Below are 24,933 nucleotides of genomic sequence, written 5' to 3'. Positions count from 1 at the left end.
ACAAATTAATATGAGAAAAGAAACGAAGAGTAATTTATTTTCAGTATGTTCAAAATTATAACAATGATGTTGTTTATGATTAATACTTTAAACAAAATATCATATTATTATTATTTTATAATTCATATTATTAAAACATTATTATAAATAATTTTACATTTTAAAATAAATAACTACATAATAAATAAAATACAAATAGGTTTAAATCAATTCTTTGAGATAAAAATAAATATTGTATAGTATTATATATTACCACATATGATCGAATTAGGAAAAAATATTTAGCATTAAAAAATATGAGCTTTATAAAATATATTGTTTTATAAATTTAAAAATATGCTAAGTTTGATTTTATTTAAAAAAGATACATATGTATACATTTTAATTATTTTAAAAGGTTCTGATATTAATATTCTACTTTTATCATGAATTTAAAAACCAATATTTTAAAATGTATTAAATTAAATAATAGCTCTAAAAATGAAAATATATGACAATAAAAAAATATATATTTAGATAACTTAAAAAAATATTTGTGCTATTTAAAAATTTTTATTATTTTACTAATAATTAATTTCAATTTATTTTTATGTTAATAAATCAATCAATCATAAAATAAATCTACAATAATTTTTTGTAAATTTAGACTTAACAAATCTTATATTTAAAATTTATAGAATATAGCTATCCTTAATAAGCATTAATCTTGCTATTCTACTATAATTTAATATTTTTTATTGACAAATAGTTATTTTTTATTTAAAATATTAGGTATTTATATTCCATTAACTTCTAAATCAATTTCATCCATATCCTTATTTATTAGAATTAATTTTTATATTTCTTCACTACTTTCACTTCCTAAATATATCTTAAAATCATATTTTTCATAGTCTAGTTTCAATGATGTTTTTGAATATAAATAATCTTCAATTTCTACTTCAATATTTTTTACTTTAGAAGAGAAATATTCATTCAAATTTATTTCATACAAAGAAGGAAAGCGATATTGGTCTAGATGATGATGAAAACATTCACATTTACAATCGTCTAATTATATTTATTTTAAAATAATAAAAAGCTCAAAAATTTAAATTGTTGTTTGCTAATCTATTAATTATTTAAAGCTTTCTATATCTGAATAATCAACACTATAACTATCATTACAATATTGTACTATTTAAATATCAGCTGTTAGGGTATCCAAGTAAATATTTTTAAGTTAATTGAATTTTATTTTAAATGGATTTTTAATTATCACTTAATAATCCTCTTCTTAAAAATTTTTTAAAATTAAATCTTCATAAGACTCTTTTAGTGTTATTAAAAGCTCTAAATTTTTGTTTTTTTAATTACTCATCTCTCCAATGCAAATATATTTATTTAATTCTTCTTAAAATGATATTTCTTTTTTTCTCTCTTCTTTTATTTATTTTACTTCTTTATTAATAGATTAAGTGGGTTACTAAAGCTCGCTTTTGATTATATTTTATTAATTAGTCTATTAAGAGTCATTACTAAAATCTTTGTATAGATTTTTATTTTAAAAATTTTCAATTTATGTAACATTTTCAAGGTTACTCAATTAGGTTTATTAGGAGAGCTATTTAGAGTGACAATTGAAATTGGTAAATTAAGAAGATTATTAAGGATCATTTTAAAAATTATTTATTAAATTACTTTCTTATTAAAGATTTAAGGATTATTTGTAGAAATTATTATATTAAGTAGTCTATTAAAGGTAATTAAATTAATTTCTGTCTAGATTAATTGGTTATGGGAGGTATTAAGGTTAGTTACTTAAATTACCTGGAAGGTTACTTGTTTAAGATAATTATAAATGGCTATTGTTGAAATAATTAGATTAAGGAAACTATGAAATGTTGCTATTAAAATCAAATGTTAAATCTGTTGATTAGTAAGGCTGAAAAGACTCTTTATTTAAGTTATTTGATTAAGTAAGCTATTATTAGCTATTTTGTTATAATAACTTTAAGGAGTTATCATGGAGATTATTATATTAAGTAGTCTATTAAGGATAAAAATAGTTAGTTCTATTTAGATTACTTAGTTCGGGGAGCTATTAAGGTTAACTTTTTATATCGCTTTCAATATTGTATGGTTTAGTGGTAGTGAATTATAAAAGACTATTGTTGAAATTATTGGATTAGGTTAGCAATAGAGATTTATTATTTAAGTCAAATGCTACATTGCTTTATTAGTTGAGCTAAAATAATTCTTTATTTAAATTACTTGATTAAACAAGTTATTAGGGATAATCTTAAAAATGCTTTTGTGAGTTAATTTGTGGTGAGGGTTTTAAGGAATCTTTGTCGAAACTACTTTTACAAGTAACCCATTTAGGCAAATTACATTAATTATTATTTAGATTACTTAGTTATGGGAGCTATTAAGGTTAATTATTTAAACCACATTCAATATTACATGGTTAAGGGAGTTATTTTAAATTATTCTAGGAATTATTGGTTTAAGTTAGCTATTAAGAGTTATTATTTAAATCAAATGTTAAGTCCTTTTATTAATTGAGCTAAAAAGATTCTTTATTTAAATTATTTGATTAAACAAGTTATTATGGATGATCTAAAAAATGTTTTTGTGAATTAATTTGTGTTGAAGGTTTTAAGGAGTCATTGTCGAAACCAATATATTAAGTAGTTGTCTATTAAGGGAAATTACATTAATTATTATTTAGGTTACTTAGTTAGGGGATCTATTAAGCTTAATTATTTAAACCACATTCAATATTGCATGGTTAAGAGAGTTATTAAAAACTATTGTCTAAATTATAGGATTAATTTAGCTATTAAGAGCTATTATTTAAATCAAATGTTAGATTTCTTGATTAATTGAGCTAAAAAGTCTCTTTATTTAAATCATTCAATTACATAAGCTATTAAGAAGGACTTTAAAAATGTTCTTTTAAATTACTCTCCTTGAAGAATTGTAAACAGTTACTGTTTAAATTATTATTTTAAGTAATCTATTTAGGGTAAATATTGCAAATAACTTTTTGATTGCTTGTTTAGTTTAGTTATTCAGGGTAATTATTTAAATTTCCAAGAAGATTACTTGACGAAGATAGTTAATCAATGTTAATATCAGAATCGCTGTCGTTCAGACTTTAATCTACAACTACATAGTTATCTTTTATCTTTTATTTACGAAGTAAATTCTCTTTTTCCGCCAATATCTGATTTAAGGCATATAACACCTAATTTGTAAGCTTTATAAAACTTTTAATACCATCCTTTTAATCTAACTCAAAAATATCTTTTTATGAGATATCTATTTTATTATTATTTAAGTCTTATAAAAGCTAGGTATTAGCTATGGAATAAAAATCAATATCTTTAGCAATAATTATCTCTTGTAAGGTATATTTACCTTTGCTATAACTGAATTTTAAATATTCACTAGATTCTTTTTTTTAAATTTACTACATTGAAAATGTTATTTGATTATTTATTATTATTTACTAATTAATTAATTAAATTCAAGAGAATCTAATATTAAAAGTAAAAATTTCATTATTTGTTCTCAAAGAAACAAATAAATATTTTGATTTCTGTTGCTATTTAAATTACCGCTATTTTTAATTTAGTGGTCTTATTTCACTCATGAATTAGGAATGATTTTTACTTTTATTCAAAATCACTTATTTTAAATTCAAATTAAAAAATTCTAATTAGATTTTAGAAAACAAATAGATAAGTAAAAAATAAATATAAGAATCTGAAATACCTTGGTTGGTTAAAGATTTTGAAACTCTTTAAAATAAAAAAAAGAATTATTTGTTTTATTTAATAATATTTAATAATCGGATAAACAAACCTAAAAAAATAGATAGATTTATTATTATATTTATAAATTTCATATTTTTCTGATTTAATAAATAAAAAAAAAATTTAAAAACAAAATTTACTTTAATAAAGTAATTCCTCAAAAGTCAGCTTTGAGCTTTCACATAAATGATCAAAACTTTTATTCATTGCTATTGTCATATATGATTAAATAAATATGAAATTTTTATTTTATAGATAAAAAACATATGTATTAATAAAGGAAATTAATATTTCTTTAAGCATAAGTAAAGGTTAAAAAAATAAAATTTAGATAGAAAAATAAATAAAAGATTTTTTGTTTAGAAAAAAAGATTTCTTAGTTTTTAATTTTAGATAATAATAATAAAAGTAAATTTGAGCTTTGAATTTAAAATCTATAATATAGCTAAATGCTATCAAAAATATAGTGATCTGATAATAAATCATATGAATTTAATTTACTTAAAAGCTAAATTACAATATTTTAGATTTAATATTTTGATATAGATTAAAAAATCAAATATTAACAAAAAATAAAAGCTCTATGTACTTATAAAGTTATATATAATCTTCCTTTTTTTTTTGCAATTTAATTTTGTCTTAAACCATTTAAGAAATTGATTTAATTTATTATAAAAATAAGATAAATTTAATTAAATATTAATTCAGCCATAAAGTAATGATATAAGATAGAATTATTTATTTATTTTAAATATTTCTAATTTTTTAAATCTTTTCATCATTTAATTGTGTAAAAATAGATTAAATAGATTATTGCGTTGAGCATTTATAGGCTCCAAGTACTTTCCATCCCTATTTGTATGATTAACTTCTCTGTATTGAATGTGAAGTAGATTATGTTGTTTCTAAAAATATGAAATCATGTATTGAATTCAGATTTTAGTTGTCTCATCTCTAATATGCTAACTGTAAAAGACTATCTTAGGATGGATAGTGCGCAGAGGCATTAGATGGTATTCAATTACTACCAAATAACTAATATATTATCGTTAAAGATTAAAAATTTTTTGAAAGATGTGCAATAGTAAATGAAAGTGAAACAGAGTGTTTATTTCCAAGATTTGGGTTTATCTTAGATATTAATACAAAAAATATATATAAAGATACACTCAAAACATTTTGTGCTTTATTCGATTCGAATTTAAATAAATGTTAGCAGTTTTAGTAGAGGTTTAGTTCTTACTTTTTGACCTAACAAGGAGTTTATTTAGGAGAAAACTTTATCAATACAGACAAAGTTATTGCCTCTTCTGATTAAAAAATATGCTAAGTTAACTATTTTTATCAAGAGAAATATGGTGACCAATCAGAAGGATGCTTTTTACTTTAGTATTTTAGTTAGAATAGCTATTCAAAGTGCTAAAAGGATTATGCATTAAAAGAAGATAAATCAATATGTTAAATTGTTATACCCTTTTGTCAAGAGTATATTGAAATACAAGGAAAAGAACTATGTACAAAGTGTATTCCTTTTTATAAGCTTCATCTTTAAAATTGCATAAAAATGTCAGGTTGTATTATTCTAAATAAAAAAGATCCTAATAAGTGCTTAAAGTGTAGCATAGAAATGATACTTCTTAATGGTTAATGTATCCTTAAAAATGATAAAAATCGCTTTAACAAATAAAATTTTGAAAATAAAATAAATTTAAATTATAAAGAAAATCATTACAATGATTAAATTTTTTTATTAAACGATCCTCTTGTTGGAACAAAATTAAATTAAAATTATTCAGAAAAAAACATAGTAAAAAAGTATTTTTCTTTTAATAGATTGTAAGAATTCAAAAATAAAAGCTTAAAGGTTCAAGATAATTAAAAAAAAAATCTATCTTTAAAACAATCTTCAGACTAATTTGATGAGAATGATATTGAAGATGATTAATGTGAGTTTGATAGTGAAATGAAATGCGTTTACTGTAGAGAAAATAAATAATACTATATTGATGAGTATAAAAATAGATGCATCTAAAGGGTTCGATCATAATTTTGTATGCATTAAATTTAAAATAGTGATGATTGTTTTAGCTTAGAATGCTCGATGGATACTGTTATAAATCCAAATTTGATCGAAAACTTTGATTTAAAAAATTTAAAGGTTATTAATTATTTAAAATATTTATAAGAAACAATTTAAGGTTAGGATTTTTTTAGTACTGATTCAGAAATTATATAACTGAACAAGAAGTATAAATTTTATGGAATTAATTTTGACAGGAAAGATTAGATATGTGTTAACTATACAGATTAGTTATAAAAAGGAGTAAGTATTTATTACAATCATAAGAATTTATTTTAAAGATGCAAAGGAAATATTTTTAATATTTTTAATATACCCGAATTCCCTTACTTAGTTTTTGAATGCCTTTCTTAAGTGGAAATTAAGGATTTGTATTTTGAAAAATGTACTTTGTACAACGAGGATCATTCTTTTTGCTTAGAATGCGAAAATGGATTTTATTTTAACTCTAAAACTTTGAAATGCGAATAAAATATTTAAAATTGTATTATACACGGTTTATAAAGTACTTGCATATTATGTCAAAGTGGATATAAATTAGTAAACGCGACTCATTGTGAAACCATTTGTGGAATTAGTGTACCTGGGAGCATTAATAATTTTCATAATTTTTATATTTATTAGAACTCTGATTTTAATTATACAATTTGCAAATAAACTTAAATACCTTGTAAGTAGTTTGTAAATGATAAATGTGTTGAATGCTTTGAAGGATATTATCTTGATTATTCTTAAGATAATACTTGTTTTATTGATTCCAAATTTCCTGACTGTAAAATTGTAGATAAAATTAAATAAAACAATATTCATATAGAACAAAGTTACATTCATTAAGGTAAATAGTGCATCTTATGCCAGGAAGGATATGTTCTATTTTAAGGTTTATGCTTTTGCCAAACTTAGAAATGTAAGATTTACATTTATTGTGACACATAAAAGTGCTTGAAAAAATATAGGAGTTAGTTTATAGGGTAATTGAATTTAGGTAATAATTAGTATTTAGAAAAATATGGTTAAAGTTATAAAGTGTTAGATTGCTTAATTGAAAACTGCTTATTATGTCATGAAGGGAATATTTGCTTAAAATGTAAGCATGGTTTTTATCAAATTTAGAATCAATAAATTTGCTAATCTGGTAAAAAAGAATCTTCAATAGATAAAATAGAAATGAATGAGAAGATTTAAAATTGTCTTACTTTATCAAAAGATGAAAAAAATTGCTTATAGTGTTAACCAAATTATTTTTTAATGTAAGATTTTAAATGCTATTAAAACTGTTATTATTACCAATAAATATTTATGGATTCTAAAATTGGAAACTTTTGTTTTGTATGTCCTGCTGGGTGCAGATAATGCATTTTTAATTATGACTATTTTATTGAACAAAAATAGTTTGAATGTAATTCTTGCTTGAAAAATTATTTTTATTACTTTGAAACTAATTAGTGTAAAAAAGTATGTGTATTTTATTTACATGATGGAGAAATATGTGGAAGTTCATGCAACTCAGTATTTTATTATTATTTAGGGAATAAATGTGTATTTAAATGTCCTAAATTTTATAAAATTGAAAATGGAATGAGAATATGTATTGAGTCATGTGATGGATTATATAGGTATGAAGATAATGCTTTTCTGTGTGCAACTAAATGCGAATTTAATTATTTGGTAGATGAGGAAAAATTATTATGTAAAAAGTGCAAAGTTGATAATTGCGAAATCTGTAGTAAGTATTAAAAAAATGTTTGTATAAAATGCTCTGATAGTTATCATTCTTTAGAAGGAAGATGTGTCTATAAATGTTAAAACTAGGCTATTGTTAATAATGAAAATGATTGTGATTAAAATTTAACTATTGGAAGATGTATTTAATAAAATTAAGAGCAATGTATAAAATGTGTTTCTAATTCAATATTTTATTAAGAACTTAAAGAATGCCTTTGCATAGATTTCTACTAGTTTATACCTTCTTTAAATATGTGTAAAAAAAATTGTGATGACAATTGTTAAATTTGTTCTAAAATTAATGCAATATGTTTGAAATGTAAACCCGACAAATATTTATTAACTTATTAATATTATGGAAGTAACTAGTGTTTTGATAAGTGCCCTATAGGATATTATCCATAAATAAAAGGAGGCGATGCAAAATTTAAATACTGTGAAGTATGTCCTAGTAACTGCTTTTCTTGCGAAAATTCATTTAGTTGCACTGAATGTAATTTATTATATAAAGAATATTTTTGCAATGGTATTTTATTATGCCTTTGTGATGATCTAAATTGTGGCAAAAATCCATAAAATTCATTATAATTACCCTAAAATTAGTGCTGTTAGATAAAAAATTGCTCTAAATGTTAGTAGCATGTCAGTATTTGTGAAGAATGCAATAAAGAATATCCTTATCTTTACTTAAACACTTGCTTATAAATTTGTCCAGATGGAACTTTTTCAGATGAAAATAATAAGTGCTAATAATGTCATCCTTTATGTAAAAGTTGCTCAAGTAAATCATCAAAGAGTTGTTTGAGTTGTAATTTATCAAATCTTATGGTTGAATTAGATGGTACATGCAGATGTGCAAATCAAAAAGCGTTCTTCTAAAATATGTGCTACGCTGATTGTCCAAGATTCACAAAATTGCTTGATAATAATGATAGAATTTGCTAAGAATATTGTCTTGATCGCAGTTCTTACCCTGTTTTTGATGATGATGGAATCTTCGAGAGATGTGAAAATAATTTCAACCAGCTGGATTCCAAATTATGTGAATAAAATTTGATAAACTTAGAGAAATACATTACTTTTCATATTAAAAGTAGTATATTAAAAGGTTAAAGTCAAAATATTTAACTTATTGTAACAATAGCATAAACGCCAAGAGAGTGTTATGATTTTTAGTTGAGAGTTGACCCTAAATATTCAGATGATGTTTTTCACCTTGAATTTAAAGACTTTAAAATTGATAGCTATTTTAGCTTTTAATTAAGGATTCAAAGTTAAATTCAAATAGACTAGCTTTCAAATAAATGCTAATAAAATATTTGCATTTTTCATTTATTAATTTACCATAATAGCTTGTTGAAAAAAACGATCAAATTCAAGTTTAATTTGCAGTCATAAGTAATCGATATTTAATCTATAAAATATTATAATTCAAAATATATTTAATTATATGATATTAAGAAAGGTAAAGGTTAATTATAAAAATTTTTTACTTTTTTAGATTCTCTAATATCAATAAGTTGTAAAAATATTAATATTTGCAACAATTAGCATGTTACTTTATATTATTCTTAATCTTTGATACTAAATATTTAGATTTTGTTTGATGATAGCTCTTAAATCAATAATAAAAATTTATTATTGATTCCAATTTAAGTTTATATTATTTAGGAGAACAATAGTTTGTTAAAAATTGAAGATTTCTATTACAATAATTTTTATCCTTCGTAAATAGAAATGGAAATAAATTTTGATTAAGATATTAATGGAAAACTAGTTATAGAGCTGAGAGCAATTAATTGGAAGAATACTTATTTAGGTTATGAGTATTTTACTGATAAAAACTAAAAGTAATATTTTATATAAAAAAGTATTGAAATAAATATATTAAAATAAGAAGATTAATAGTAAAATAAAAAAAATGGTCAAAGCGAAATAGACCTATAGGAATAGACCTTATATTTATGTTTATTTATTTTTAATTTGGTTATTTGCATAATAATTATAATTTTGGTAGTGCTTTAATATATCAAAAAACATAAAAAAAAAATTAATAATTATTAATAATATGATAATAATGAAGAATAAGAGTCTAACTAATTTCAAGAAAAACCCTCATACCTTTAAAGTCAAATAGAAATTTAGTAACAGAGCTAAAGGAGTGACATTATTGAAAAAAATTGAGATAAAAATAAGAATTAAAATATTTATTTTAGTTCAAAATTATTAGAAATTCGGATGAAAATTTCGGAATACAAGAATGATTGAAATTTTTAGTTTAGAATAAAAATGTTATTTAGCTTTAATTTATACATAAATGTATTAAAGCATTTTCAATTAGTTTATTCAAAAAAGTAAAAAAAATAAAGAATTATCATAAGATAATGATTCAATTATGAGGGATTAATTCTTATAATAAATAAACTCTAATTATTTCATTCATCTTTGTTTTGATAAAAATACATGTAAATTTTTGAAAATTTATTTCATAAAAAATATTTTTTTTAATTAATGAAATTTACAAAAATTAATTCAAAAATTGACAATAAAAAAATATATATTTAAATAGCTTAAAAAAAGCATTTGTGTTTTTAAAAATTTTTATTATTTAACTAATAATTAATTTAAATTTAATTTTAAGTTAATAATTCAATCATAAAATAAATCTACAATAAATTTTTGTAAATTTAGACTTAACAAATCTTAAATTTAAAATTTATAGAATAAGGCTATCCTTAATAAGCATTAATCTTGCTCTTCTATTATAATTTAATATTATTTATTGGCAAATAGTTTTTTTTTATTTAAAATATTAGGTATTTATATTCCATTAGCTGCTAAATCAATTTCATCCATATCCTTATTTCTTAGAATTAATTTTTTTATATCTTTATTTCTTCCACTTCCTTTATATATCTTAAAATCATATTTTTCATAGTCTAGACTCAATATTATATTTGAATATAAACAATCTTCAATTTCTATTTCAATATTTTTTATAAATAGATTCAAATTTATTTCATAAGAATGATAAATATAATCTTAAATTTAAAAATCTGGCTTATAACAATCACAATCATTATGATGTTCAATTAATATTTATTTTAAATTAACAAAAAGCTTAAAAATTTAAATTGTTGCTTGCTAATCTATTAATTTTTGCAAGCTTTCTATATCTGAACTAACTGTATAATTAAGGTCACACCATTGTACTATTTAAAAATTAGCTGTCAGGGTATCCAAGTAAATATTTTTAAGTTAATTGAGTTTTATTTTAAATGGATTTTTAATTATTACTTAATAATCCTCTTCTTAAAATTTTTTTAAAATTAAATCTTTATAATACTCTTTTAGTATTATTAAAAGCTCTAAATTTTTGTTTTTTTAATTACTCAACTCTCCAATGAAAATATATTTATTTAATTCTTCTTAAAATGATATTTCTTTTTTTATCTCTTCATCTAAATAACTATTGCAAATACTATTTTGAATACTTGCTTAGTGTGTTTATTAAGGGTAATTTTTTAAATTTCCTAGAAGATTACTTGACAAAGATAGTTAATCGAGGTAATCTACGACTAAATAGTCATAATATTCTTCCTTAAGACATTGAAGTATATTAGCTTTTTCCTGTAATATCGAATTTAAGGCAAATAACACCTAATTTATAAGCTTTATAAAACTTTTTATACCATCCTTTTAATCTAACTCAAAAATATCTTTTTATGTGATATCTATTTTATTATTATTTAAGTCTTATAAAAGCTAGGTATTAGCTATGGAATAAAAATCAATATCTTTATCGATATTTACCTCTTGTAAGGTATATTTACCTTTGCTTTAACTGAATTTTAAATATTCACTAGATTCTTTTTTTTAAATTTACTTCATTGAAAATGTTATTAGATTATTTATTATTATTCACTCATTAATTAATTAAATTCAAGAAAATCTAATGTTAAAAGTAAAAATTTTATTATTGTTCTCAAAAAAAATAGTTAAGTCTTTTGACTACTTTTGAAATTTAAATTACCGCTATTTTTAATTTAGTGGTCTTACTTATTTCACTTATCAATAAGGAATGATTTTTACTATTATTGAAAATCATTTATTTTATATTCAAAATTAAGCCATTCTCATTAGATTTTAGAAAATAAATATAATAGATAAGTAAAAAATAAAAATAAGAATCTTAAATACCTTGCTTGGTTAACGATTTTAAAGTTTTTTAAAATAAAAAGAAGAATTCTAAAAATTATTTTTAAAAATTCATATAAAATTTAGAAATTAGGAGAATAGAATTTAATGGTTTTTTTTGTGTCTTAATGAAAAACATACTATAATTACCTTACTAAATAAGTCATTTTTGGTTACATAGATAATTCTAAGAAAATTTCACTGAAGTGTTAGAAATATTTGATCAAATATACCTTAAAAGCCAATCTTTCTTAAATTCTTAAATAGGTATATCTTTACCAAAATTTTTCTATTAGATTGAAAATTTTTTTAAAATAGGGATTTAGAAATTTCTACCTCATGATAAGATTTTAATGTGTTTTTTTAAATTACAATCAAATTATTACATTTTAGATTTAATATTTTGATATATATTAAAAATAAATTATTAACAAAAAATAAAATCTCTATGTACTTAGAAAGTTGTATACAATCTTCCTTTTTGAAATTAGGTTTATTTGCAATTTATTTAGTCTTAAACCACTTAAGAAATTGATTTAATTTATTATAAAAATAAGATAAATTTAATTAAATATTAATTCAGCCATAAAGTAATGAAAAAAGATAGAATTATTTATTTATTTTAAATATTTCTTATTTTTAAAATCTTTTCATCATTTAATTGTGAAAAAATAGATTAAATAGATTAGTGCGTTGAGCATATATATGCTCCTAATACTTTCCATCCCTATTTGTATGATTAACTTCTCTGTATTGAATGTGAAGTAGATTATGTTGTTTCTAAAAATATGAAATCATGTATTGAATTCAGATTTTAGTTGTCTCATCTCTAATATGCTAACTGTAAAAGACTATCTTAGGATGGATAATGCGCAGAGGCATTAGATGGTATTCAATTACTACCAAATAACTAATATATTATCGTTAAAGATTAAAAATTTTTTGAAAGATGTGCAATAGTAAATGAAAGTGAAACAGAGTGTTTATTTCCAAGATTTGGGTTTATCTTAGATATTAATACAAAAAATATATATAAAGATACACTCTATACATTTTGTGCTTTATTCAATTCAAAGTTAAATAAATGTTAGCAGTTTTAGTAGAGGTTTAGTTCTTACTTTTTGACCTAACAAGGAGTTTATTTAGGAGAAAACTTTATCAATACAGACAAAGTTATTGACTATTCTGATTAAAAAATATGCTAAGTTAACTATTTTTATCAAGAGAAATATGGTGACCAATCAGAAGGATGCTTTTTATTTTCATAATATAGTTTGAATGGCTATTAAAAGTGCTAAAAAGATTATGCATTAAAAGATGATAAATCAATGTGTTAAATTGTTATACCCTTTTGTCAAGAGTATATTGAAATACAAGGAAAAGAACTATGTACAAAGTGTATTCCTTTTTATAAGCTTCATCTTTAAAATTGCATAAAAATGTCAGGTTGTATTATTCTAAATAAAAAAGATCCTAATAAATGCTTAAAGTGTAGCATAGAAATGATACTTCTTAATGGCTAATGTATCTTTAAAAATGATAAAAATCGCTTTAACTAATAAAATTTTGAAAATAAAATAAATTTAAATTATAAAGAAAATCATTACAATGATTAAATTTTTTTATTAAACGATCCTCTTGTTGGAGCAAGATTAAATTAAAATTATACAGAAAAAAACATAATAAAAGAATATTATTCTTTTAATAGATTGTAAGAATTCAAAAATAAAAGCTTAAAGGTTCAAGATAATTAAAAAAAAAATCTATCTTTAAAACAATCTTCAGACTAATTTGATGGTAACCATATTGAAGATGATTAATGTGTGTTTGATAGTGAAATGAAATGTGTTTATTGTAGAGAAAATAAATAATACTATATTGATGAGTATAAAAATAGATGCATCTAAAGGATTCGATCATATTTTTGTATGCATTAAATTTAAAATAGTGATGATTGTTTCAGCTTATAATGCTCGATGGATACTGTTATAAATCCAAATTTGATGGAAAACTTTGATTTAAAAAATTTAAAGGTTATTAATTATTTAAAATATTTATAAGAAACAATTTTAGGTTCAGATTATTTTAGTACTGATTCAGAAATTATATAACTGAACAAGAAGTATAAATTTTATGGGATTAATTTTGACAGGAAAGACTAGATATGTGTTAACTATACAGATTAGTTGTAAAAAGGAGTAAGTATTTATTACTATCATAAGTATTTATTTTAAAGATGCAAAGGAAAGATCTTACATATTTTTAATATACCCGAATTCCCTTACTTAGTTTTTGAATGCCTTTCTTAAGTGGAAATTAAGGATTTGTATTTTGAAAAATGTTCTAAATACAACAAGGAGCACTCTTTTTGCTTAGAATGTGAAAATGGATTTTATTTTAACTCTAAAACTTTGAAATGCGAATAAAATATTTAAAATTGTATTATACACAGTTTATAAAGTACTTGCATATTATGTCAAAGTGGATATAAATTAATAAACGGGACTAATTGTGAAGCTATTTGTGGAATTAGTGTACCTGGGAGCATTAATAATTTTCAAAATTTTTATATTTATTAAAACTCTGATTCTAATTATACAATTTGCAAATAAACTTAAATACCTTGTAAGTAGTTTGTAAATGATAAATGTGTTGAATGTTTTGAAGGATATTATCTTGATTATTCTTAAGATAATACTTGTTTTATTGATTCCAAATTTCCTGACTGTAAAATTGTAGATAAAATTAAATAAAACAATATTCATATAGAACAAAGTTACATTCATTAAGGTAAATAGTGCATCTTATGCCAGGAAGGATATGTCCTATTTTAAGGTTTATGCTTTTGCCAAACTTAGAAATGCAAAATTTACATTTATTGTGACACATAAAAGTGTTTGAAAAAATATAGGAGTTAATTTATAGGGCAATTGAATTTAGGCTATAATTAGTATTTAGAAAAATATGGTTAAAGTTATAAAGTGTTAGATTGCTTAATTGAAAACTGCTTAGTATGTCATGAAGGGAATATTTGCTTAAAATGTAAGTATGGTTTTTATCATATTTAGGATTAATAAATTTGCTAAGCTGGTAAAAAAGAATCTTCAATAGATAAAATAGAAATGAATGAGAAGATTTAAAATTGTCTTAATTTATCAAAAGATGAAAAAAAATGCTTATAGTGTTTACCAAATTATTTTTTAATGTAAGATTTTAAATGCTATTAAAACTGTTATTATAACTAATAAAAATTTATGGATTCTAAAATTGGAAACTTTTGTTTTGTATGTCCTGATGGGTGCAAATAATGCATTTTTAATTATGACTATTTTATTGAACAAAAATAGTTTGAATGTAATTCTTGCTTGAAAAATTATTTTTATTACTATGAAACTAATTAGTGTAAAAAAGTATGTGTATTTTATTTACAGGATGGAGGAATGTGTGGAAGTTCATGCCACTCAGTATATGATTATTATTTAGGGAATAAATGTGTAAAAATATGCCCTAAATTTTATAAAATTGAAAATGGAATGAGAATATGTATTGAGTCATGTGATGGATTATATAGGTATGAAGATAACGCTTTTCTGTGTGCAACTAAATGCGAATTTAATTATTTGGTAGATGAGGAAAACTTATTATGCAAAATGTGCAAAGTTGATAATTGCGAAATCTGTAGTAAGTATTAAAAAAATGTTTGTATAAAATGCTCTATTAGTTATACTTCTTAAGATGGAAGATGTATTCATTAATGTTAAAATTGGGCTATTGTTTATAATCAAAATGATTGTGATTAAAATTTAACAATTCAAAAATGTGTTTAATAAAATTAAAATCAATGTATAAAATGTATTTCTAATTCAATATTTGAATAAGCTTTATTAGCATGTGAGTGCATATTATTCTACTAGTTTATACCTTCTTTAAATATGTGTAAAAAAAATTGTGATGAAAATTGTTAAATTTGTTCTAAAATTGATGGAATATGTTTGAAATGTAAACCAGACAAATATTTATTAACTGATTAATATTATGGAAGTAACTAGTGTTTTGATAAGTGTCCTATAGGCTATTATCCATAAATAAAAGGAGGCGATGCTAATTTTAAATAGTGCAAAAAATGTCCTGGTAACTGCTTTTCTTGTGAAAATTCATTTAGTTGCACTGAATGTAATTAATTTTATAAAGAATATTTTTGTAATGGTATTTTATTATGCATTTGTGATAGTCTAAAATGTTAAGGAAATTCATTAAATTTGCCCAAAAATTAGTGCTGTTTGGTAAGCAATTGTTCTAAATGTTAGTAGCATGTCAGTATTTGTGAAGAATGCAATAAAGAATATCCTTATCTTTACTTAAACTCTTGCTTATAAATTTGTCCAGATGGAACTTTTTCAGATGAAAATAATAAGTGCTAGTAATGTCATCCTTTATGTAAAAGTTGCTCAAGTAAATCATCAAAGAGTTGTTTGAGTTGTAATTTATCAAATCTTATGGTAGAATAGGATGGTACATGCAGATGTGCAAATCAAAAAGCGTTCTTCTAAAATATGTGCTATGCTGATTGTCCAAGACTCACAAAATTGCTTGATAATAATGATAGAATTTGCTAAGAATATTGTCTTGATCGCAGTTCGTACCCTGTTTTTGATGATGATGGAATCTTCGAGAGATGTGAAAATAATTTCAACCAGCTGGAATCTAAATTTTGTGAATAAAATTTGATAAATTTAGAGAAATATATAACATTTCATATTAAAAGTAGTATTTTATCTAGCTAAAGTCAAAATATTTAACTTATTATAACAATAGCATAAACGCCAAGAGAGTGTTATGATTTTTAGTTGAAAGTTGACCCTTCAGATGATATATTTAACCTTGAATTCAAAGACTTTAAAATTGATAGTTACTTCAGCTTTTAATTCAGGATGCAAAGTTAAATTTAAATAAACTAGCTTTCGAAAAAATGCCTATTAAATATTTGCATTTTTTATTTACAAATTTACCATAATAGTTTGTTGAAAAAAACGATCAAATTCAAGATTGATTTATAGTCATAAATAATTAATGTTTAATCTATAAAATATTCTAACTCAAAATAAATTTAATAATATGAAATTAAGCAAGGTTAATTACAAAAAGATATTTCTTTTTTAGATTCTCTAGTGTCTGTAAGTTGTAAAAATTTTAATATTTGCAACAATTAGTCTGTTACTTTATATCATTCTTAATCTTTGATACTAAATATTTAGGTTTTGTTTGATGATAGCTCTTAAATTAATAATAAAAATTTATTATTGATTCCAATTTAAGTTTATATTATTTAGGAGAACAATAGTTTGTTAAAAATTGAAGATTTCTATTATAATAATTTTTATCCTTCGTAAATAGAAATGGAAATAAATTTTGATTAAGAGATTAATGGAAAACTAGTTATAGAGCTGAGAGCAATTAATTGGAAGAATAATTATTTAGGTTATGAGTATTTTGCTGATAAAAACTAAAAGTAATATTTTATATAAAAAAGTATTGCAATAAATACACTAAAATAAGAATATTAATAGTAAAATAAAAATAATGATCAAAATGAAATAGATCATTAGAAATAGACCTTATACCTATATTTATTTATTTTTAATTTGGTTATTTGCATAATAATTATAATTTTGGTTGTGCTTTAATATATCAAAAAACATTATAAAAAAAAACTTAATAATTATTAATAATATGATGATGATAATGAAGAATAAGAGTCTAACTAATTTCAATAAAAATCCTCATACCTTTAAAGTCAAATAGAATTTTAGTAACAGTGCTAAATGAGTGATATTATTGAAAAAAATTGAGATATAAATTAGAATTAAGATATTTCATTATGTTCAAAATTAGAAATTAGGATGAAAATTTCAGAATAGAAGGCTGATTGAAATATTTAATTTTGATAAAAATGTTATTTAGCTTTAAATTATACATAAAATTATTAAAACATATTCAATTAGTTTATTAAAAAAGTAAAAAAATAAAGAATTATTAATAAATATAAACTATAAATTCTTCTCATTTTTTGTTATTATTAAAATTTTGAAAATCGAGTCAAAAAGCGACTCAATTTAGTTTCTATATTTCAAAAAATTATTTTTGATATTACTAAATAAGGGAATCTATGGTATTTTGAAATAAAGCTAATCTAAGTATTAAAAATATCTATCCATATCATTATATTTAAATTTCTTTAATTTTATTTTTGAATAATTTTCAGTTCTAAATTATTTTTTGTATCGATCTCTAATTAATTTTAATTAAACTATAATATTTGTGATTAAATATTTAATTAAAATGATTAAACATTAAATTTGGTATAAAAACTATTATAGAGCAAAATAAATGATTGATTAGTTGTATTTAAATAATAAAAATGTTTTATTGGTCTTAATCAATGATTATATAAATCATAATGGTCTCTTAAAAGATGTTAAATTAATAGTTATTTTCTGCTAATTTTATCTTAATTAATTGCAATATGTTTAATTTTCTCGTTTTGGTGTGATATGAGGTGAATAGCACTTCAAGAGTTCCTTTTGTTTGTACCTTTTTAAATTAAACTAATTTTAAATTTTATTATTGAAAATGAAATTGTTATTTAAATCTTTACTTATTTTTAACTAAATTTTCAAAAATAGATAGAAATAAAAATTTGAAAATATTTAAAACTTTTCACAAATTATGGTAATAAATTTATATGAAAAAGGTATTATTAATACAAAAATTTTCTTAGGTTCTTAAAATTATTTATTTATTTGCATTACAAAAATTACATCTATTAATAAACGAAAATATTTAATTGATTTTAATTGTCTAGTATGTATTTAATATTGATTGATTTATCAATCTAGCTATATATAAAATAAGAATTTTTGATCAAAAACTAATTGATAAATTAGTTATTAAAGTTAATATTTTGTAAATTGATTCTTTTCTGATATATTTTTTAAAAATAGTAATTTAAAATTTTTTGATTCAACAAAAGTTAAGTAAGTTTGTTTATTTATCTATTTGTTTAATGGAGTGTCAGTTTAGTCAAATATGCGACGAACATCCGAATTTAACTGTCAATTATGTTTATCAATAAGAAATGGATTAACTTAAACTGGGATGCTTTAGTTGTGCAACTTAAGAAAAAGGAACATTTTTTTACAATTTGAAGCATTTTATACATCAAGCAGAGGAAATTGTAAATGAGAGGCTAGGAATGTTTAAAAAAGGAAATCATGTTTACTATGAAGTAACATAACTATTGAATGATTTGAAGGATTAGTAAAAAGCTAATAGCTAGTATGGGATATTATAGCAAATCATATAATTTTTTGAGATAAACGAGGAGAATTACAAACTTTAATTCACTCAGACAAACAATATTGAGAAGTATTCGAATGAATCTTAGTAATTTTCGTCAGACCAATCTGACTATGAAGACTCATTTTAAATGAGCATACAATCAGGCAAAAAAGGTAATTGACTGAATAAATAAATAACTTATTATATTTATAACAATTATTTTAATGATTAAATTAAGTTAAATATTAAAAATCTTTACAAATTTAGAGCATCCATCTATTTTATAAACACTAATTTGCTATATGTTTTAATTAGTAAGGTTAATATTAAATATGTTCACTGTTTTAATTAATAGATTTTGAATATGAAACAGAGTAGTCAGAAAGCGAAATGGTGCATCCTCATAGAAATTTTATAGAATTTTCTCTTTATTAAAGCGTAAAAAAGCTCAAAGGTCAAGCTCTTGCATCTGCTTTAGATAGATGCTAAGATATTAAAAGCCACAACTATCTGCCATCAATGAATTGGAAATAATTTCAGTCACACTCTCAATATTATGTAAATCTAGAATACAACTATTATTACCATATTTATTGTGAAAACGATAATGATTTTGAAAACGACAAATAAAATATTATTTAAGAATACGAATAAAAATATTAACCAATCAGAGCTGATTAATTATAATCCATACAATCAAATAGTTTATTAACATCACCTAGTTTAAAATCTCCTGTAACTGAAAATAAATTCTCAAATAGCTCAAACTAAACAAGTAGAAAAAACTCAATATAAACAAATAATAGCGAAAAAATCCATAAAGACAAGTAAATTGAAGAGGGTAGATTTTTTCATGAGTGTGTTGAGTGCTCTTTGATATATTAACAAACTTAAGAATAAATATAGCTTCTAAACATAATGTTTCAGGATATTAAGCAAATTATTGTATACTAAAAGCTTATATCTCCTATCATGACATTCTGCCCAATCTAAATATTTTGGGATTTGAGAATAAATATTTGAAAATATTGATAAATATTTCTAACAAAACTCAAAAAAAAAGAAATTATTTATATTAATTTATAAATGCATTTATATAAATTTATTGTATCTACTAAAAAAAGAACACTTTCTAATCTTTAAATTAAATTTTCAAACTTATTTTAAATTTATTTTGTTAAACCTAGTCTTTGAAATATTTATTGAAATTTTTTAATTTTTAATTTACTAATTTAATATTTAAAATAATTTTGTTATTTTTCTCTAATTTAAATATCAAAATAAATCAGAAAAAATTTAAACAAAATATTAAAGCATTTTCTTATAGCAGTTAAATATATAAAAACAAAACCTGATAAAAATAATGATGCTACTTCGCTAAATTGCTAAAAAAAACTTTGGCTTATTTTGTTATTCAATTTTTAACAAAGAAGTTTTTGCAAAAATAAATTTATTTTACAAAAGCTTTGAGAGTAAAGATAAAATTTAAAAGTACTAATTGAAAAATGATATTAACTTTTTTTTTAATATGTTTAAGTGCTTAAAAACATAAATATTTCTTTAATTTTACAACGAAATCTAAAATTCTAAATTCTAAAATTTAAATAATTTTATTTATTATTCAATCAATATCTTCTAACAATTATGATTTCTACTAATCTCTTCATTTTTTTAACTCTAGAATTAAGCCTAAATCCAAAAAAAGTATCTTCATACCTTTTAAATAAATATATTAAATAATTAGTTTATTATTTTTATAAATAAGCATATCATCAAGTAATTAAGTAAATAAATATATAAATGAAAGAATCAATCTAGAAACCATATTCTATTATAAAAACAAAAAAATTAATTAAATAATCATGGTCATTTTGTTAATATTTGTTATACAAAAATAAATGAATATGTTGGTTAAATCTCAATAAACTATTTTTACATTTTCAAAACTGAGAGATAATTGCACTTTATTAAAGCATTACAAAAATCTTAAAAGCCATTTTCATTAACTCCATTAAATCTATTTACATATATGTAAATATTTATTTATTAATTTGTTTTATTTAAAATAGTTAAGATAAACAAACAAACAATAATCTGTACAAAAACACAATATTTTAACCAGAGTAAATTAATAATTTTTACTAAAGGTCAACATTCAAAATAGATAGTCTAGAGCTCTTAAATAACTCTGAACCTAAACATAATGCTCCCTTATTACTAATGCAATTATTACTTTTGGGTTTTTAAAGAAAATGTATTAATTATTTAACATGAAAAATTTAATTTAAAATTTTAATATTGAAAAATATTAATTTAAATTCTAAAAATTAGAAATAAAATAATAAATGAATCAATTAATCAAATTTGCTTAAAATAAAAATAAGAGAGAGAAATGAAATTTAATTTATTGAATATTTAATTAATATTTTTGTCATTATTTAAATAAATAATATATCATATCAATTAAAGAAAATAAATAAACTATTTTTACTTTAGATTAAGTGTTAAATTTTTTAGACGCAAACACTTTGCTAAATTAAATCCTATGTCTGATGCTCCTTGAATATTGATTAAATTATCGCTTTTAAAATTTAAAATGAAAATTTGTTACTTTATTGAAAAAGAATATCTATCTTTTCAATTTAATAATAAATTAATAAGTAATATAATTTAATTAGTTATTAGTCAGTCAGTCATTCCATTTTAATATTATAAATAACTTAATAAAATAAATAAGTTTATTATTTATTTATATATTCTTATTTTTACAATTTATTTTTCAAAAAAACTAATTAATATCATTCTTACTTAAGATATAGAGTTAATTTCGAAAGATTAACACAGCTGGATAAACCAGAGCATAAGTCTAATGCACTCTTGTCATCAATTTTATTTTTACTTTTATATTGTTAGTTGATATATAAAAATTAAAAAAGTAAGTTTTTTTCTTCTATCTTGAGTTAAACAAGGTTAATTATAATTCTAATAAAAAAAAAAAAAAATTTTACCTGAGGTATATTATTAAATTTGATAGATTAGCATGGTTTGTGAAAGAAAAGCCTAAATTTGATGCACCAACTGCACCAGTCTAATTTCTTTTATATTTAGGTAGAAATAAATTAATAAAAGAAGTAGTATAAAATTTAAATTAAGTTGTTAATTTGATCGTTTAAAATAAAAATTTAATTAATTAATTATTTATTGACAATAAAAAAGCAAGCTATTAAATAAAAATCATTTTTATTTTTTTAAATTAATTTTGTAAATTAAATAAAAAAAAATAAATAGCTCAAATTATTAATAAAAGCTAATAAAAAAGCTAGCCATTTATTTATTTATTTTTACCCAAGATCTAATATCAATATCTAGAGACTTGAACATTTCCCCAATCCAAAAAATAAAGCTGATGCACCCAATGGACTAATTATATTATCACTTGATATTTTTTATAAAAATAATATTGATTATTTATTTTAATAAAGAAGAAAAATAAAAATGTAAATTGAGTATTGATTGAATGGATTTAAAAAATAAATAAATTAAAATGTTTTAAAAAAATTAAGATCTTATTGAAAAAAAAAAGAAATCAAATAAAAATAAATATTGTTTCTTTTTTTTATATTTTTTGTATTGCAAAACAAACAAATTAATTATTTATTTACATTATATAAAAATTTAAAGTTGAGAGATTAGTAAAATGTAAATTGAGTTTTGATTGAATGAATTTAAAAAATAAATAAATAAAAATGTTTTAAAAAAATTAAGATCTTATTCAAAAAAAAAGAAATCAAATAAAAATAAATATGTTTTTTTTATATTTTTTGTATGACAAAACATACAAACAAATTAATTATTTTACCTTATATAAAAATTTAAAGTTGAGAGATTAGTAAACTTTTCGAAAGCAGAACCTAAATTTTATGAACCTTTATCACCGATTTTATTTTACCTAATATTAATTAATCAGTTAATCAAACTAACAAATGAAGTTAATAATTTTTCTTTTTTATTTCTTTATTTAATGTAAAAAAATATTAAATAAACTATTTTTACTCAAGGTATAATGTCAAAGCTGAGAGTTTAGCACATTTTGCTAAATAAAAACCTAATTCAGATACTCCCTTATCATTAATTAAATTCTTTCTATATATTTTTTGAGAAATATTTTTTATTTTAAGAATTTTTATAAAAAAATATTAAAAGAAAGAAATTTTGGAAAAATATGAAAGCATTCTTGAAATATTTTATTAAATAAGGAGAATAAATATTTTTTTACTTTTTATGTTATAAAAATGAGTTTCTAAAAACATAAAGGAATTTTTAAATTTAATAATCTAAATTTATCAAAAATTAAATAAATAATTGAAAATCAAATTAGAAAATGAGTATTAAAAAAAATCATATAAAAATTAATTACAAGCAAACATTCATTACCTTAGATTAAGAGTTAAATTTGAGAGAGATTCGCATTTTGCTAATTAGGAACATAAACCTTGTATACCCTAAGAATTTATAGAGTTGCAACTTTATAAATATTTAAAATAATTTAATTATTTAAAAAAAAAGGAAAAAAAAATAACTTTATTCAAATCAGAAACAAAATATTTAGTCAAAATTTTTTAAAAAGAAAAAAACAATAAATTTATTTGATCTTTTTACCTAAACTCAAGTGTCAAATTTGACAGATTAAGACACTTTGCTAAAGCTGAACCTAAATCAGATGCACCAAATACACCAATTTTATTCTTACTTTTTAATTTAATTTATTAATCTGAAAATAATCTTTTGTTACCTTAGATCAAGAGTAAAAGTTTAAAGATTAGTGCATTTTGCTAAACCATGACCTAAATTGGATGCACCTTATGAATCAATTAAATTCTAGCTTTACATATTTTTACAATTATTTTATTTTAAGAAAATATTTGTAGAAAAATAAATATACTAAAAAGTTAAATATGATAAATATAAAACATTACAAATTAAGCAAGCATTATTTAATTAGAAAACAAGCAAGTAAATCAACTTGTAAATAAAAATTTAGCTTGTTTTCTTATTTATGCTTGACAATATAAATAACTTAGAATAATGTAAGTAAGTAACAGCAAAAAAATATTTTCACCTTAGATCTAATTTGAAATCTGAGAGATTAACGCATTTCTATAAAGCAAATCCTAAGTTTGACAATCCTTAATTATCAATTAAATTTTCCCTATTAATATTTCTTAGTAAATGTAGATATTTAAATTAAAATTATTAAAAATAAAATGAATTTAAATAATCAAAGTTAAAAAAAGAAAGTAACTAATTAATATTCAAATCAAGATTTCGTTTATTCTAACTTTTATAAAAAAAAAAATTATACATATTTATGTTTGTTTACCTTAAGTCAATTTGAATGTCTTTGTGATGTGGTAGCTTTGAACTTAAAAACTTTTGTTTAGATAAAATTAAATAAATAAAAAAAGAAATTGAAAATAAAGAATTACAATTCTAAAATTATTAAAGCATGTTGTTGTATTTTGTTTTTTCATTTTTTTCGATAAGGCCTTTTTTTATGATTTGTTGATTATCTTAAAAATTCATTTCGAATAAAATATTGAGAAGTTAATTTAGTCTTCAAATTAAAGATCAATTCTAAAAACGCATTAATTGATTACGTTTATTTATTTATTTTAAAAGCGACATATAAGAATATATATTAATTATCATTTCATTTAATCAAAGTTTAAAAAATTTTTTAAATCAAATAAGAAATTTATTTAAGTAAAAAATGCAGCAACAACAGTTTTT

At 20.8% G+C, this 24,933-nt stretch overlaps 10 protein-coding genes across 10 annotated transcripts; 8 read left to right on the top strand and 2 right to left on the bottom strand. All coding sequences in view use genetic code 6, as the record gives it.

Moving 5' to 3' along the window:
* Positions 1–604: 604 nt before the first annotated feature.
* Positions 605–3,463, bottom strand: TTHERM_01215000 (hypothetical protein; the record flags this gene model as incomplete). The annotated part of the gene is made up of 1 exon (XM_001009450.2): positions 605–3,463. The coding sequence occupies one exon, from the start codon at positions 3,461–3,463 to the stop codon at positions 605–607; it is 2,859 nt and encodes a 952-aa protein (XP_001009450.2).
* Positions 3,464–5,443: 1,980 nt separating this feature from the next.
* Positions 5,444–5,770, top strand: TTHERM_001214999 (hypothetical protein; the record flags this gene model as incomplete). The annotated part of the gene is made up of 1 exon (XM_012798312.1): positions 5,444–5,770. One exon carries the CDS (start codon positions 5,444–5,446, stop codon positions 5,768–5,770), a length of 327 nt encoding a protein of 108 aa, XP_012653766.1.
* A 1,691-nt stretch (positions 5,771–7,461) lies between these two features.
* TTHERM_001214998 (zinc finger lsd1 subclass family protein) lies at positions 7,462–8,264 on the top strand (the record flags this gene model as incomplete). The annotated part of the gene is made up of 2 exons (XM_012798311.1): positions 7,462–8,101; positions 8,212–8,264. The coding sequence occupies 2 exons, from the start codon at positions 7,462–7,464 to the stop codon at positions 8,262–8,264; spliced, it is 693 nt and encodes a 230-aa protein (XP_012653765.1).
* Positions 8,265–8,446: 182 nt separating this feature from the next.
* On the top strand, positions 8,447–8,665 carry TTHERM_001214997 (transmembrane protein, putative; the record flags this gene model as incomplete). The annotated part of the gene is made up of 1 exon (XM_012798310.1): positions 8,447–8,665. The coding sequence occupies one exon, from the start codon at positions 8,447–8,449 to the stop codon at positions 8,663–8,665; it is 219 nt and encodes a 72-aa protein (XP_012653764.1).
* A 3,928-nt stretch (positions 8,666–12,593) lies between these two features.
* Positions 12,594–13,417, top strand: TTHERM_001214996 (DHHC zinc finger protein; the record flags this gene model as incomplete). The annotated part of the gene is made up of 2 exons (XM_012798309.1): positions 12,594–13,294; positions 13,402–13,417. 2 exons carry the CDS (start codon positions 12,594–12,596, stop codon positions 13,415–13,417), a joined length of 717 nt encoding a protein of 238 aa, XP_012653763.1.
* A 391-nt stretch (positions 13,418–13,808) lies between these two features.
* Positions 13,809–15,757, top strand: TTHERM_01215030 (zinc finger, lsd1 subclass family protein, putative; the record flags this gene model as incomplete). Its single annotated transcript, XM_001009453.3, has 2 exons — positions 13,809–15,657; positions 15,720–15,757. 2 exons carry the CDS (start codon positions 13,809–13,811, stop codon positions 15,755–15,757), a joined length of 1,887 nt encoding a protein of 628 aa, XP_001009453.3.
* Positions 15,758–15,840: 83 nt separating this feature from the next.
* On the top strand, positions 15,841–16,281 carry TTHERM_001215029 (transmembrane protein, putative; the record flags this gene model as incomplete). Its single annotated transcript, XM_012798308.1, has 1 exon — positions 15,841–16,281. One exon carries the CDS (start codon positions 15,841–15,843, stop codon positions 16,279–16,281), a length of 441 nt encoding a protein of 146 aa, XP_012653762.1.
* Positions 16,282–16,314: 33 nt separating this feature from the next.
* Positions 16,315–16,533, top strand: TTHERM_001215028 (transmembrane protein, putative; the record flags this gene model as incomplete). Its single annotated transcript, XM_012798307.1, has 1 exon — positions 16,315–16,533. The coding sequence occupies one exon, from the start codon at positions 16,315–16,317 to the stop codon at positions 16,531–16,533; it is 219 nt and encodes a 72-aa protein (XP_012653761.1).
* Positions 16,534–18,733: 2,200 nt separating this feature from the next.
* Positions 18,734–20,166, top strand: TTHERM_01215040 (hypothetical protein; the record flags this gene model as incomplete). The annotated part of the gene is made up of 2 exons (XM_001009454.4): positions 18,734–19,316; positions 19,499–20,166. The coding sequence occupies exons 1-2, from the start codon at positions 18,869–18,871 to the stop codon at positions 20,164–20,166; spliced, it is 1,116 nt and encodes a 371-aa protein (XP_001009454.4). The 5' UTR covers positions 18,734–18,868.
* A 602-nt stretch (positions 20,167–20,768) lies between these two features.
* On the bottom strand, positions 20,769–24,507 carry TTHERM_001215039 (cyclic nucleotide-binding domain protein; the record flags this gene model as incomplete). The annotated part of the gene is made up of 13 exons (XM_012798306.1): positions 20,769–20,859; positions 21,080–21,160; positions 21,286–21,375; positions 21,635–21,724; positions 21,952–22,041; positions 22,152–22,238; positions 22,489–22,578; positions 23,003–23,092; positions 23,197–23,286; positions 23,578–23,667; positions 23,803–23,892; positions 23,936–24,025; positions 24,263–24,507. 13 exons carry the CDS (start codon positions 24,505–24,507, stop codon positions 20,769–20,771), a joined length of 1,314 nt encoding a protein of 437 aa, XP_012653760.1.
* Positions 24,508–24,933: the final 426 nt, after the last annotated feature.

The sequence above is a fragment of the Tetrahymena thermophila genome (assembly GCF_000189635.1).
Source record: "Tetrahymena thermophila SB210 genomic scaffold scf_8254593, whole genome shotgun sequence".
In the NCBI taxonomy this organism is placed as follows: domain Eukaryota; phylum Ciliophora; class Oligohymenophorea; order Hymenostomatida; family Tetrahymenidae; genus Tetrahymena; species Tetrahymena thermophila.
Note: the sequence above shows the minus strand (reverse complement) of the source record. Positions and strands in the feature narration are given on the sequence as shown.